Below are 13,831 nucleotides of genomic sequence, written 5' to 3'. Positions count from 1 at the left end.
TATCTCGCTAATTCATGCTGTTTGATGACTAACATTGCCTTCACTTGAAGCTGGTACCCCAAAAAAACCACCTCAAAACAACTGTCACCATCCGATCCTGTTGACGCGACCAAATATAAAATACAAGGCTAACCAGATCAGCCTAGTGAGTAAATATAGACGGTTCGCTTGACAAAGTCTAAGTGGCATTAGATAGTATCTAGTTCCTTTTTATCAAATGCTGAAACAGTTTGTCGAGGTAGTATGCAGATTGCTTCGGATAGCGTGTCTTCTCTGGGGACTCGAAATCTATCCATGTCGAGCCGAAACGGTCACTGTAGCCAGCCGCCCATTCTACCAAAAGAGCCGGTTTCAAAATGTCAGAGTAAATCCATAGGGAAATTGGAGTAAATTAATCACGTACCCCAGTTGTCGGAAAAGGTCCATGCAAAATAAGACCGAATGTCCACGCCATCTTCTTTGACGGCCCGGGCGACAGCACTTCCCACGTACCCCTCGAAGAACCGAATTCGGAATGTGTCATTCAAGACTTCTGGCGTCGGAGAAACCTCTCCTTGTGCAGTCGTACCATTCTCGGTAATGAAAATCGGCATCTGGTATCGCTTATAGATCCAATTCAACAGCTTCCGGAACCCCCACGGCGCAGCACGGAGCCATTCGGTGTCAGTCTTTTCTCCGCGTGGCACCCCCAGTTTATTCTCGTCGAGAATATCCACATTTCCTTTGTGGTCATTGATATCTGGGGGTGTCGTTTTGTGCTTCATGAAAAATGTCGTATAACTGTTCATGCCGTAAAACTCGGAACTGCCCAGAACGAGCTTCGATTCCTCTGGGGTGAACCGAGGCAAACGATCCCCTAACTGAGCTCGCATTGAAGCAGGATAGTCTCCAGTCTTGTACACTGGGTCGGCAAACCAGGAAATCTCAAACTCTCGCGCCCGCTCGGCTGCTTCCTGGTCAAGAGGATCCTCCTCATCCCAAGGCTCGGACCAGTTCCCGTGCAAGGTAATTCCGATTGTTCCTTTCTGATAAGGCTGAAACTCCTCGCGATAGAGACGAGATACATGGCCATGAGACACTAGCTCCGTATGCGCGACAATGAAAGGCTCAGTGGAGGAGTCCCCTTCCGCATTTCGCTCGCGGAAAGAAGAGCGTCCTGGCGCATGCACACCAGCAGCATAGCCAGCGAGAGTATATACCCCGGGCTCATTATAAGTGATCCAGTGCTTCACGCGATCGCCGAATCGCTCGAAACAGACCCGGGCATATCTAACAAAATCCGATGTATACGCTTGCTGGTTCAGCATACCCCCATAACGATCTTCCAGGGCCTGGGGGGTGTCCCAATGGAAGAGGGTAACAAAGGGAGTGATCCCATTCCGAAGAAGTTCGTCGATAAGATTAGAATAGAATTGAACACCCTTTTCACTAACAGGGTCGTCACGACCCCCCAAAGGAATAATGCGGGACCACGAGAGTGAGAAGCGATAGGCGTTGACGCCATAAGATTTCATCAGCGCCACATCCTCGCGGTAGAAGTCATATGATCGGACAGCATCGTCTGCCGTACTGCCGTCTGAGATGTTACCAGGGGTGTGGGCGAATTTATCCCAGATCGAGATCCCCTTGCCATCTTTATCCCAAGCCCCTTCGATCTGTGGGGCAGCTGTGGCGTATCCGTGAAAGAAATCGGGTCGAAGGACACCTTTGAGATCCTGTACCGATTTCAGATCCATGGTGGATAGCGATCCAGAGCTTGAAGAATTGCGTATTGTGTTGTGATTGTGGTCTTGGCCTTGTTATTATTATTAAGGATGGGCGAGCTGGAGAAGGATGTAAGCAGCCCCAAGAATAATCCGGCTAATTGGAGAGCAAGGAAAAACGCCGCGTTTTATTTATCCAGCATATAGGCTGCACGGAGTGAAGCCCGTGATGGTTTAGGGAGAGCCGCGAGGACAGGGATCGCATGTGGGGAAAGATGAGGAGGCCAGTTTCCATCGAAATATTTCTCGTGTTGAACAGCATGCGCCCATGGAGCTCTCTATTTCAAATTTTACGAAGTGTTGATTCTGTGAAGCCCGGGGCCGTTGATCTCCGTCTTCTTTGATCCATTCTCGCCAGGGAAAGCAGACGACGGCGCGCTCGCCTAGGTTGGAAACAATTTTGACATCACCCTCCAGGCGCCCGTTCTCCCAGTTATATTCGAGTTCGAATCCGCCACGGGCTCGTACACCACGGATCATCCCCGACCAGTCATTTGGGCATGCAGGAAGCAGGCGGATCATTCCGGGCTCGTGGGACTGTATCAACATTTCAACGATGCCCGCGCCGCCACCGAAGTTGCCGTCGATCTGAAATGGTGGGTGGCTGTCCAGAAGATTCGGTAAAGTTGACTTGGCTAGAAGTTGATCTAAATGCATCTTGCATTCTTCGCCTTCGAAAAGCCTAGCATGCAAATTGATGAGCCAGGCGCGGCTCCAACCAGTATGACCACCACCATGCTGAGCACGACGACGTAGAACGACCCCAGATGCTGCAGCGAGCTCTGGTGACTCCACTGGGTTAATAGCTTTTCCAGGGTACAACGCCCATAGATGTGAGGTGTGTCGGTGACCGGGCTCAACTTCTTCATAGTCAATCGGCCATTCTTGGAGATAGCCAGAGTCACTGATCTTCATTGGTGGAAGTCGAGCTCGCGTCCTGCCAGCCCTTTCCAACAGGTTGTCAGTCAGGCCCAACTCTCCCATAGCCGACTCAAATACTCCGAGGATAGCGTCGACTATCTGGATGTCTATCGTTGATCCCTCGCACAATACACCCTTCTGACCTTTAGAATCCAAGAAAGAATTCTCTGGAGACACTGAGGGATTTGTGGTCAGATATGTGCCAGTACCATTTTCCACCAGGAAGTCCACGAGAAACTCCACACATCCTCGCAGAATGGGCAACATTCGGCGAAGGAAGTCGACATTTCCAACGAAGCGGTAGTGCTCCCAGATATGATAGCAAAGCCATGCGCCTCCAAGGGGCCAGATCGTGGCCGGCATCCACCGATCGGCCGGAGCAGTATCGGCCCAGATATCCGTGCAGGAATGCGCGGCCCAGCCACCGCACCCATACATAACTCGCGCAGTTGTTTCGCCGGACTTCGCCATGCGCTCTAAGAGATTGAACAAGGGCATTTCGCATTCAGAGAGATTGCAGACGTTGGCTGCCCAGTAGTTCATCTGAAGATTAACGTTGATCGTGAATTTGCAGCCCCATGCGCCATGGAACGAAGGGTTCCAGATCCCCTGGAGATTTGCAGGAGAGCTTTGTACCCATCGCGGGTACATGATATGAGAAGATAGCGACCATAATTATGGTAGAGGGCAATCAAACCGGGGTCTCGGCATGACTCGATTCGTTTGTCAGTTGGAATCTCGCAGCGATCTGGAGTGAGTCGGACTTCCATCCTTTCGTAAAGCGCGTGGTAGTCCATGGCATGTCTCATCCACAGTTCATCTGGAGAATAATTGAGGGCACATTCAAGATCACGAGATACTTGTTCGTCAATGTCTTCGAAACGGAAGGCCGTTTCAGCGGCAATAAGAAGAACGGCGCTGGAGGAGTTGACCACGAGGTTATTTCCAATCTTCGTGACAGTTCCCTCGTCATTGCATCGGACTTGAACCGCACAGCAGGCGCGATTACTATGCAGACCACCAGGAGTAATATGCATCCTGATGGAATTCTCGGTCGCAGAAACATCATCAAGATACTCAATTGTCTCGAATTCCAATTCGCTCATCCGAGTCAATCTGACGATGGTTTGGACCTTTGCTGAAGACAAGACCCGAATAGCAAGTATGCCATCAGGATAACTGGCTATGACTTCTCTTTCATAGTGAGCACCCTTGTAGTCGTAACTAGTGAATGTAGTTGCGCTAGTCAGGTCCAGGGAACGCTTGTAGTTTGTGACCTGTGCCGGATCATGGCCAAAGTCCAGGAACAATGTCCCAAGAGGCTCGTAGTGTCGCTGAGCGATTGGATTCGCGAAAAAGGCAAGAGTGGCAAGCTTTTCAGCTTCGGCATGACTTCCTGCACGGATCGCCTCTCTGAGGCGTGGAAGATAGTGTAGGGCGTCTTGTGGCGTGCGGTCCTGTGGCCCTCCATACCACACGGAATCTTCGTTCAATTGCAGCATCTCTGTGTCGGTGCGGCCGTAGACCATAGCTCCAAGCCTCCCATTGCCCACTGGCAGCGCTTCATTCCAGTTCTCTGCAGGCTGCTCGTACCACAATTCGGTCATTTTTGGGGGGTAAGGACGATCTGGGTATAGCTTCGCCTAGTAGTCAGTCGAAGTGCAGCTGGCGGTGGTATGATATAGGAGCCCACCACATGAAGTCTGGTATGGCCGCCCAGGCCACCCCGAAGAAGACGTTGGGCCGGCTAAATGGCATGCTCATCTCCGGGCGTTCTCTTGGAAAGCGCCAGTTGAGCCGGTCGCTAGGACTAGCGTGGGATCCCCGGACTCCTTACAAGCCTCATTCTCCCGCTAGATCCCCCGCGGTTACTCTCTAGTGGTGGAGAATCTCAGAGTCTGTGAGCTTGTGCCCCAAAGAAGCAATAACCCTGTACCTCGTCCTACCAACAGCATGGTACATTACGCATACCTTTGTGTGTTGTCTAACCCGGAGAGTCTGGCCGGCTAGCGAATTCAATAGAGAGCGCTTTCGTCCAGCAGCGACCAGCGTGACCAACGCCTGTTTTTGATCACAACGACTGACCGCCAATCATCTTTGCTTCTTCGACTCGAGAGATGCGATCCCCAACGCCGACGGACAATTTCGCCCTCATTTGTGTCCGCTTTTGCATCGGCCGGTCCCAGCCTCCGTGGCAGAATGGGCCATGGGGACTATGCATTGAACCCCTTGATTGGCGACCTCCCCGGATTCGAGCGATGGATCACCGTTGGGTGAAGCAGAAATAGTAGGGCCTGCCCCAGGTCGCGGAGCAAGCTGCTTTCTGGCAGTGTTGTTCGCGAGCCACCCATTCCCAGTATTGCCTGGTGAAGAAGCCCAGATCAAAGATGGCCAAGACCGACGCCCCTGGTGTCTTCGAAAATGAGTTTGCCAAACCGACAGCAGAGGAGTATATCGAGGAGGTTGCTCTCGCTCGTTTGACCGAGGAAGACCTATGGAAACTCTCGCAGGAATCTCTCACGGTTTGGTCGTGGACAGGATTTCGTCTCGGCTTGATCATGTTTGTCCATGGCTGCAATCAGGTGAGTCCCAGCTCTGGTTCTCTGTCTAGCAATCATCCTCACAGTGGAACTAGGCAGGCTTCGGCGTCGACTGGGGGGTTATTGGGGGCATAAACTCACTTGATGCGTGGCATAGCTACCTGGGGTTCGGTACAAGCGGCGGCACGTACGGCCTCATCAATGCTCTCATGAGTATCGGAACAGTCTGCGGAGCCCCATTCATGGGACTGGCTGATGTGATCGGCCGGCGAGGCATCAACTTCCTGGGGAACGCGATTGTGATCTTTGCGGCGGTGATCCAGGGGTGTGCAATTAATCTGCAAATGTTCATGGCCGGCCGCTTTTTTATGGGGTTCGGCACCGCTCTCATGTCCAGCTCGCAGTACATCGGAGAGATCTCGCCAATTCACCTTCGAGGACGCATGGTGGGGTTTTTCGGGGCCTGCTTCCAGGTTGGCAGTCTTGCTATGCTTGGTGCGATGGTCGGCCTCTCCAATTTACCGGGGAATAAGTCATGGCGCATTCCCCTGATTTTGGAGGCCATTTTTCCGGCGATTGTATGCTTGACAATTTACATTTTGACACCAGAATCCCCTCGGTACTATGTCATGAGAGGCAACAGACAAATGGCCAAGGAGGTCGTCGCCAAATACCATACGACCAGCACGGATATTAACGAGCCCATCGTGGATATTGTCGTGACACAGATGGAGGAGTCTCTTGAGAATGATCGACACAGCTACAGGTCCTTCTGGGATTATCGCGTGTTCTTCACGAAGGTCGCTCGCTATCGACTGCTGGTATTGGTCCTGTATTCGATATTCCAGCAGTGGAACGGTGGAAGTATCATCACCTATTACGTGAGTTGATTGTCTAACCTCCATGACACTAAGGACTGCACGAACTAAGGACGTGTATAGATGGTTCCCGCCCTAGAGACAGTCGGAATCGATGGGACAAAGCAACAGTTGGGTATTACGATCGGCACAACGGCTGTGTATTTTGTGTTTACGGCTGTTGGGTCCCTTCTGGTCGATAAATTCCGCAGAAGAACTTTGATCTTCTCGGGATTGATCACCATGGTTATCTTCCAGACTGCAACAACGATTACTTCGTGGCAGTACAACTTGAACTCCAGCCATGCTGCAGCCGCACTGACACTACTGTGGATCTTCCTTTACCAGACATTCTCTGCGACCCTCATTGCGACGATGCATAATCTTTACCCCGTGGAAATCCTGTCTTTGCCATTACGCGCCAAAGGAATGGGCTTGTACAGTCTCATTCAAGGCGGAGCCAGTGCAGTTCAGACCTACGGGATCAGTGTGGGAATATCCAAAATCGGTTATAAGATTTGGGTGGTCTATATTGTGTATAACACTGTTCAGTTGATATTGTCTTACTTTGTTTTCCCAGAAACCGGGGGTCTGAGTCTGGAGGAAATCGATGCGGTCTTTGAGACACCTGGTGTTGCACCGGTGAAAATGTCGCTGGATATTCAAAAAGCAAAGAAGGAACGAGTTGCTGCTGCGCGGGATGAGGAAGCCCGGTCGTGATGCAGATTGAAATTAGGTTTTATGGTATTCGTCATCTCATAAATACGATAGTGACCCCAACTTGCATATCGCTACCGATTGCTTTCAATCTAGCTGGTAAGATCTGGATTATACACTATGTGAGCTGAACGAAACCTGAAGTAGTTTCTAGGCCCGAGGATCATCTTTTGTACCCCATGTTTCTTTGGGCCAACAATGCCAATATTGGAACAATAGGGCCAGAGGGTGTCGACCAAGCATCGTTTAAGAACAAAGAAATCCAAAGAAGAATTTTGACAAACAAACACAAGGAAGACAACCCACAAATACTATAAATTAGATCAGACAGGTTGAAAATTGTTCAGAGAGTGTTGTGAGATAAATTTTCTTCTAGGTATCCTTATTTCGTCCTCTCTTTTTCAGACGCACCAGATATATCTGTCAACAGGCATCAAAATGAGTACACAATCCCCCCCTTTCCTTTGAGCTCTACTGGACGACATGCATCGACTATTTAAAAGAGCAGATCAAAGCCCTCAGTCACAGCGCCTCTCAGCATCAAGATGTAGTCCGAAAGATCAGACATCTCGCTTCCAAGGTGGGGCAGGTTTGGACGAATACTGATCACGAAATGTTCCAGATAGATCAGATGCATATTGACTATGTCCAGTCCGCCCTTTTGGAACAGTCTCAATTTCTATCGCGCGGTCCAAGGCGCCGTGGAGAAGTTGTGCACGCAATGCTCATACTGCTGCGCCTGATGAGGGAGATCCATCCGGCCAAAACCATTTACCAAAGCCTGCTACGACGAATGGAAGAACAGGAAGGATGTGAGAAGACCGACTCCAAATGGTATGTAGATAGTATCATCCCCGAATTCCTTCCCCGCAAACTCCCACGTCCCTTGTCGACCGAGGAAGCTCAGCTCTATGCCAATCGATGGTACCGATCTTTGTCGCGTCTGGAAAGGATTGCTGTCATTCTCCGTGATCATCCCGTGTGGCACTCGAGTGCTGTGGATTTGATACAAGCGCTTCTGTTCGAGGTGAAGAGTATCAAGTTCGGCGCCCTGCGCAAGGGGGCCGGTATCGATACTCCTCACGATGAGTTGTCTCGTCTTGCGGACCATTGCACGCTGTTCATTGTCATTGTCAAAACACAGATTCGGTCCCTCCGTCAGGATCCCACGATGGCCGAATGGGCTGCGTCGGTCCTGATTGAGTATTTAAATTCTTTGCTGTTGCATTTTGACGATCCCATCCCATCGTCGGAAGTGGGTGGAGGCGAGGATGCGAGCTGTATCTCGCCTCGCCTCAATGCGAGTTGAGATATTCCAGGCCGGCTGGTCTTTTCGTAACCGTCGTATGTATTCCTGCGCCTATTAGTTGCCCAGATTCCTCAAAAGCCATAGATTTTTTGTTCGAAGAGACAAAAACCATCAATCGTACTATGTATTCGCAGTCACGTCGTCTTCCCCTCCGAAAATGTAGATCGCGGGATCAGCGGGGATAAATCCGCCTAAGCCAACGAGCGTTGGCCATCCAAAATACTCGTCCTGCAAGGCGGCCTGCTGTGCGCGGTTTGTACGACGGGGCCTGCAGCACTAGGGCTGACCGCTCGTTGCTTTTTCCGACGCGATTGGCAATGGTCGCTCGCTGACTGGCATTGTTCAGCTCCACTTGGTGCGCTCCTCGCAGGATCGCCATTCGAGCCGAGCATGACGCCAAACAAAGAGCTCGAAGCTGAGTCTCGAACAGAGGTCACTGGCCAATGATGCATTCCTCACATCGGCTTGCAAGGTGCCAAGTGTGTCGAGACGGATGATCGATTGGAGTTTGCCACTGCAGTAGTCTAATTCATGTTCCATGGTGGTTGGCGCCTCTCCCCCATATAGTCCAGAGCTGCCTCCCTTGGATGTCCAATCCTCTCAACTTCGATTCTCTTCTGCTCTCTTCGATCCCCACAGCCCTTCGTCCTCGCGACACCATGGCTTCTGCTACCGGCATCCCGGAGGTCCACCCCACGACGATCGCCTCGCAGGAGGACGAGCCTCTGCTGGGCCACCCCGGTGATGTCACCCAGAAGCAGGACGAGAGCATCGCCCGCAATCTGATCACTGGTGAGTTCCTGGTTGTCCGGATGCGTTTTTGCGGCTTGAGCTGGAGTCTGACACTGGAGACTGCAAAGGCACGGCGAGTGTTGCACAGGTGGGAGTCTGGCTGGTAAGCACTTGAAGTTCCCCTATGACCCCCCTCATCGCAACTGCCGCTCACACTAGCCTTCGCAGCTGGCCGCCCTCGTCTGGTCGAAGGTCCTCTCGCAGCCGCCATCTCTCTTTACCGCGCATCCCGTTCGTTCTCTCTTATCTCCACTCGTCTCATCCTTTGTTGTGACTGACTGTCATATTTGTAGCTCCTCGCCACCTCCGCGTTGCTTCTGCAAGTTCAGGCAGCACTAGTTCTTCAGCCAACCTCCACTCCCCAGCAGAAACTCCTTGGCACCCGCATCCACTACAGTATCCAGCTGGTCAGCATCCTGTGCTTTTTGGGCGCGTTCACCGTGATCGAAGTCAACAAGGGCGACCATCCTCACTTCATCTCCCCGCACAGCATCCTCGGCCTCCTGACCGTCATCTTTGTTGCGCTGCAGGCTCTCGTCGGAGTGGCCCAGTTCTTCCTTCCTACAACTATCTTCGGGAGTATTGACGCTGGCAAACGCATCTACAAATATCACCGCTGGTCCGGCTATGTTCTGTTACTGCTGGAGGCTGCGACTGTCGTGGCGGCAACCCAGACAGGTTACAACGTCGCCATGATCCACATTCCCGCATGGGGAGTCGTCGTAGCCCTGCTTTTGACGGTGCTGGGTGTGGCGGCCAGAATTAAGAAGCACAAGCTGGGGCTCGGAACCCACTGAACCATGACCTTTGTTTTGTTTTGCGTCGGCAGTTCCATGACTGGTAGCATCGTGCAGCGAGTCGCAGTATTTGCAAATATCCCTTTATACCCTAAGGTTTCCTCAGACATGGTATGATCTAGCATTAGTATGACAGAGCGCAGAAATATTGCCTATTATGAAATTTTCCTGGGGGTATTAGACGGTGCTCTTCTTTACTAGTAGCTACAATGTATAGCTTTGAGCTCCGAGTCTTTTGTATCGCTGGATGGGCAGATCGGCCCCACCCAACTTCACCCGACGATCCACTCCGGCCGCTCTCTAAGGCTTCTCTTTCCCAATCTTGTCCTCGCCCATGGCGTCCTCCCCCTACATCTGCTTCAATTGCAGACTGTCGCCCCGCAGTCCACTTGCGCGGCTGCCTGTGCGGCGACCGTTCTCCGCATCTCACCGAACCCAGCAGATTCTGCGACCCGCAACAGCCCCAAAGCCCACGCCGGATGTCAAACACATCCGCCAGAATGCCGACCTCTATGCGAAGAATTGCGTAGAGCGGAATTACCCCAGCCATTCCAAATATCCTGCGAGGATCCAGATCTTGTCCGACGAAGCGAAACAACTCGATCAGGATTTGAAGACGCCGCGCTCCCGCATCAAACAGCTCGAAAAGACAATTGCGAAATTGTCAATTGCCGCGCGACAGGGTGCCAACAAAGAAGGGGGGATTGGTGAGGAGGGAAACAATGTCGAAGAGGAACTATCCTCTCTCAAATCCGAGGCACAGCGGTTAAAGGACGAGTCACAGGCCATGACGGTCCGCAAATCAACATGCGCCGACGAAATCAACCGGCTAGCTCTATCCCTCCCGAACCTCTCCTCCGCCGAAACACCCATTGGAGACGACCCTCGTCTCGTTGGATATATAAACCTCGACCCGCAAGACCCTCCCGCCTGGACGCGTCAGACTTCCGCAGAACTCACTGCCCGATCGCATGTTGCCATCGGCACCGAGCTGAGCCTTATTGATTTTGCCAGCTCGGCAACAACAACGGGATGGGGATGGTACTTCCTCGTCAACGAAGGCGCAATGCTGGAACAAGCACTAGTGCAGTACGCGCTGAGAGTGGCGCGTCGGCGCGGATGGAAAACGGTGGCACCGCCATCGATCGTCTACTCGTATATTGCAGAGGCATGCGGATTTCAGCCACGCGATCAGCACAACGAGCAGCAGATTTGGTCAATCGAACAACCTGAGCGTGATCGGGACACTAAGCCGCAGCGCTCTCTCACGGGCACCGCGGAGATTCCCCTTGCGGCAATGTATGCCGGTCGTGATATGGACGCGGCGGATCTACCTCTCAAGCTGGTGGGTGCTAGTCGGTGTTACCGTGCGGAGGCCGGATCTCGGGGTGTCGACACAAAGGGTCTCTATCGGGTCCATGAGTTCACCAAGGTGGAACTGTTCGGGTGGGCAGACAATGTCAGCGCGGTGGAACAGCCTATCTCTGTGAAGGCGACCTCCGACGGTCTCTTCGACGAATTGCTGGATATCCAGACCGAGATCTTGACGTCCCTACACCTCCCATGTCGTGTACTGGAAATGCCAACCACCGACCTCGGAGCCAGCGCAAGTCGCAAGCGTGATATTGAGGCCCTCTTTCCTTCTCGCTTCCGCCCGACCACGCAGGTCCCTGGCACCGACTCGGCAATGACATGGCTGGAGTCTGCTTGGGGCGAGGTGACCTCTGCCTCGATATGCACTGACTATCAGAGCCGACGCCTGGCTACTCGTGTTCGCGGCGGTGCGGTGAAGGACTCCCGATTTCCGCACACTGTTAATGGAACTGCTATGGCTGTCCCACGCGTGCTGGCTGCCATCTTGGAGAACAACTGGGATCCGGAACGTGGCGTGGTTGTAATACCGGAGGTCTTGCGTCCTTGGATGGATGGCATGGAGACCATTGGTCGAGGCTAAGCATTTACCCCACGGAGTAGGATGAAAAGTCCAGTTGTCTACATGAAGATTTGTATATTACCGTTCGATAGTATTGGAGACAGTATGATATGTTCGCGAAAGGCTACTTGAGGGCTTGCGATTGATGTATTTAAATCCATTTCAATCCCGATATTTCATATCTAAGATGTCGAGCAAAACAGCCGTGCGAAGGAATATAGACTACCATTACTAGTAATCATAGAATCGTGTACACATAATTTGAGGAATAAGGAAAGGCGTCAAATACCCGTCATGTCATCTGGCAAATGGCCATTGGCTGGTAATAACCCCTCTTCTCTCGAACCGACCAGCAGTTCCAGGGAGCAGGCAAACTATATTCCAGTACGCCAGGAGAAAGAACACGGAAATCCAGCAAAAGGGGGAATATGAACTGCAGAAATCAGAAAACAATATAAAAGCGAAAAGGCCAAACAAACAATTATAAAGAAAAACTGTCGTTGCATCATTTCCATGGCAAATCAATCTCTTCCACTCGAGTGCAAGTGAGGTACGGCAATCCTGAAGATGGCGTACTCTCACGAGCTCCGGCAGCACTGCTGCTTTGCTCACTGTTACTTTTGGTCTCCAATTCGAGGAAGTTGCGCATCAGTGGTTTGACAATCTCTCGGGCCAAGCGCTTGATTTCGTCCATCTTGCGTTCGAAGCGTTTAAGTGTTTCTCGAGAATATAGAGAGCCGGAAGATGAGATCGGGTGTAGCTTGAGAAAGCGTTTAATTTCATCATGAGGCAGATACGCCTGGGAGGAGGGCGATCCAATCAATCTATAAACGCGGGCAGCAGGGTCAGACGGGGCGGCAGGTCGAGAAGAGCCGGTTTGTGAGCCGTGGCCGGGTGGGGGTGCCGCATTTGCGCTGGCCGAGTTCTTGAGAATCGGTGCAGGGGGAGGAGTCGTGCTCTCGATTAGCCACTGGCGGAAGAGTGAGACCGCCAGCCAGTCCAAATATGCGTTTGAGGGTCCCACGCGCTCGCCGCGAGAGGTGGTGAGTGACAAGCGGAAGAGTTTAGACTCCACACGAGCCTTTACGTCTTCGAGATCCTCGTATTTGTCCTCGATCAAGTCCAGGACCGCGTCCGGTAGGGGTGCGTATGAGCCATTGCGCAAATTCGGCAAGGCGGCGGGCCACTGGCCCACGACGTGAATCAACGCCTCCGAAAATATCACTCGGCTGCGGGCGAGATACCCTAGCTTGAGATAACTGGGTGGGTACTTGGCGATCTGTTTGAAGAGGCGCGAGCCGAATCCCAGGAGATGGTGGTCGACGCGGGGACCAGTCACTGGCAGTGCATCGTACATATCTGCCAGGGCCAAAAGCGACTTGCACTCTGTATAGGCCGAAGCAATATTGACACTGTTGATGTTGGGCGGGTGGTTGTAGAACAGCCGGAACAGGTTGTCGTAGTCGCGAAGTAACGGATGGAGGGTAGTTTGATCTTCTCCGGATTGGGGCAGATGGACTACCGATTGCATTCCTGCCAAGTTTGCCATCGAGCGAAAGAAGCCTGCCTGCACATTGGATGGCTTGGTCATCGTCGGAGGGAAGGCAGACTGGTTACCGCTAATCATCGGGGAGTAGCTCGGATACTGCTCAAAGAGAGGCTGTGATCTGTTGGCATGATGTTGACCAAGCACGGTCGGTGGACCAAGACTAACCCTTTGTACCAGAATCGGCTCTTCGTCCTGCGCGCGATTTTCCCAGTCGAGTTCATACTGCCATCGACGCTTCTCTCCCGACCTCGCCGGCAGTCCGCCCGTGTCCGACTGGACTACTGTCGACCCATTGGACAGATCATCCTCCTCGCTCACACGCGACAGCGCGCTATCTGCCTTGGGCGGGGTGATGTTCTGGCGCGACCAATCCTCGTTGGTGCTGGCCTCGAAGAAACCAGAGCATTGCGCCAGGATCAACCGATGCAGGAGGTACCGCTTCTCTTGCGCCCCGGCACGGATCACGATCTCGGTATCGCCAGTGTAAGTGAATATGGGGAAGTCGTTCGATGAGGTATGGAGCGATCTCCCGCCATGGTTTGAGCGACCGGACCGATGTCGTCGGGACGAGTGGGAGTGTCGCGACACGACGGACTGCGTGCTTTGGTTCGGCGCGGTGCGATCGAGGATTTGCGCGGAGGAGACCATGTCGC

General features: G+C 52.5%; 8 protein-coding genes across 8 annotated transcripts; 3 read left to right on the top strand and 5 right to left on the bottom strand.

Moving 5' to 3' along the window:
• Positions 1 to 395: 395 nt before the first annotated feature.
• On the bottom strand, positions 396 to 1,736 carry N7532_004658 (glycoside hydrolase family 1 protein; the record flags this gene model as incomplete). The annotated part of the gene is made up of 1 exon (XM_056617152.1): positions 396 to 1,736. The coding sequence occupies one exon, from the start codon at positions 1,734 to 1,736 to the stop codon at positions 396 to 398; it is 1,341 nt and encodes a 446-aa protein (XP_056477509.1).
• Positions 1,737 to 1,937: 201 nt separating this feature from the next.
• On the bottom strand, positions 1,938 to 3,182 carry N7532_004657 (uncharacterized protein; the record flags this gene model as incomplete). The annotated part of the gene is made up of 1 exon (XM_056617151.1): positions 1,938 to 3,182. One exon carries the CDS (start codon positions 3,180 to 3,182, stop codon positions 1,938 to 1,940), a length of 1,245 nt encoding a protein of 414 aa, XP_056477508.1.
• Positions 3,183 to 3,223: 41 nt separating this feature from the next.
• Positions 3,224 to 4,291, bottom strand: N7532_004656 (glycoside hydrolase family 95 protein; the record flags this gene model as incomplete). The annotated part of the gene is made up of 1 exon (XM_056617150.1): positions 3,224 to 4,291. The coding sequence occupies one exon, from the start codon at positions 4,289 to 4,291 to the stop codon at positions 3,224 to 3,226; it is 1,068 nt and encodes a 355-aa protein (XP_056477507.1).
• Positions 4,292 to 5,071: 780 nt separating this feature from the next.
• N7532_004655 (putative MFS sugar transporter protein) lies at positions 5,072 to 6,801 on the top strand (the record flags this gene model as incomplete). The annotated part of the gene is made up of 3 exons (XM_056617149.1): positions 5,072 to 5,266; positions 5,320 to 6,105; positions 6,166 to 6,801. The coding sequence occupies 3 exons, from the start codon at positions 5,072 to 5,074 to the stop codon at positions 6,799 to 6,801; spliced, it is 1,617 nt and encodes a 538-aa protein (XP_056477506.1).
• Positions 6,802 to 7,582: 781 nt separating this feature from the next.
• N7532_004654 (uncharacterized protein) lies at positions 7,583 to 7,909 on the bottom strand (the record flags this gene model as incomplete). Its single annotated transcript, XM_056617148.1, has 1 exon — positions 7,583 to 7,909. One exon carries the CDS (start codon positions 7,907 to 7,909, stop codon positions 7,583 to 7,585), a length of 327 nt encoding a protein of 108 aa, XP_056477505.1.
• Positions 7,910 to 8,766: 857 nt separating this feature from the next.
• N7532_004653 (cytochrome b561 domain-containing protein) lies at positions 8,767 to 9,696 on the top strand (the record flags this gene model as incomplete). The annotated part of the gene is made up of 4 exons (XM_056617147.1): positions 8,767 to 8,899; positions 8,968 to 9,002; positions 9,059 to 9,130; positions 9,193 to 9,696. The coding sequence occupies 4 exons, from the start codon at positions 8,767 to 8,769 to the stop codon at positions 9,694 to 9,696; spliced, it is 744 nt and encodes a 247-aa protein (XP_056477504.1).
• A 334-nt stretch (positions 9,697 to 10,030) lies between these two features.
• N7532_004652 (putative serine--tRNA ligase DIA4) lies at positions 10,031 to 11,650 on the top strand (the record flags this gene model as incomplete). Its single annotated transcript, XM_056617146.1, has 1 exon — positions 10,031 to 11,650. One exon carries the CDS (start codon positions 10,031 to 10,033, stop codon positions 11,648 to 11,650), a length of 1,620 nt encoding a protein of 539 aa, XP_056477503.1.
• Positions 11,651 to 12,134: 484 nt separating this feature from the next.
• Positions 12,135 to 13,826, bottom strand: N7532_004651 (uncharacterized protein; the record flags this gene model as incomplete). Its single annotated transcript, XM_056617145.1, has 1 exon — positions 12,135 to 13,826. One exon carries the CDS (start codon positions 13,824 to 13,826, stop codon positions 12,135 to 12,137), a length of 1,692 nt encoding a protein of 563 aa, XP_056477502.1.
• Between the last annotated feature and the right edge of the window lie 5 nt (positions 13,827 to 13,831).

The sequence above is a fragment of the Penicillium argentinense genome, assembly GCF_028826775.1.
Source record: "Penicillium argentinense strain IBT 30761 chromosome Unknown utg000004l_segment0_segment0, whole genome shotgun sequence".
Classification (NCBI taxonomy): Eukaryota; Fungi; Ascomycota; class Eurotiomycetes; order Eurotiales; family Aspergillaceae; genus Penicillium; species Penicillium argentinense.
The sequence above is the reverse complement of the archived record's forward strand: the minus strand, read 5'-3'. Positions and strand labels throughout refer to the sequence as shown.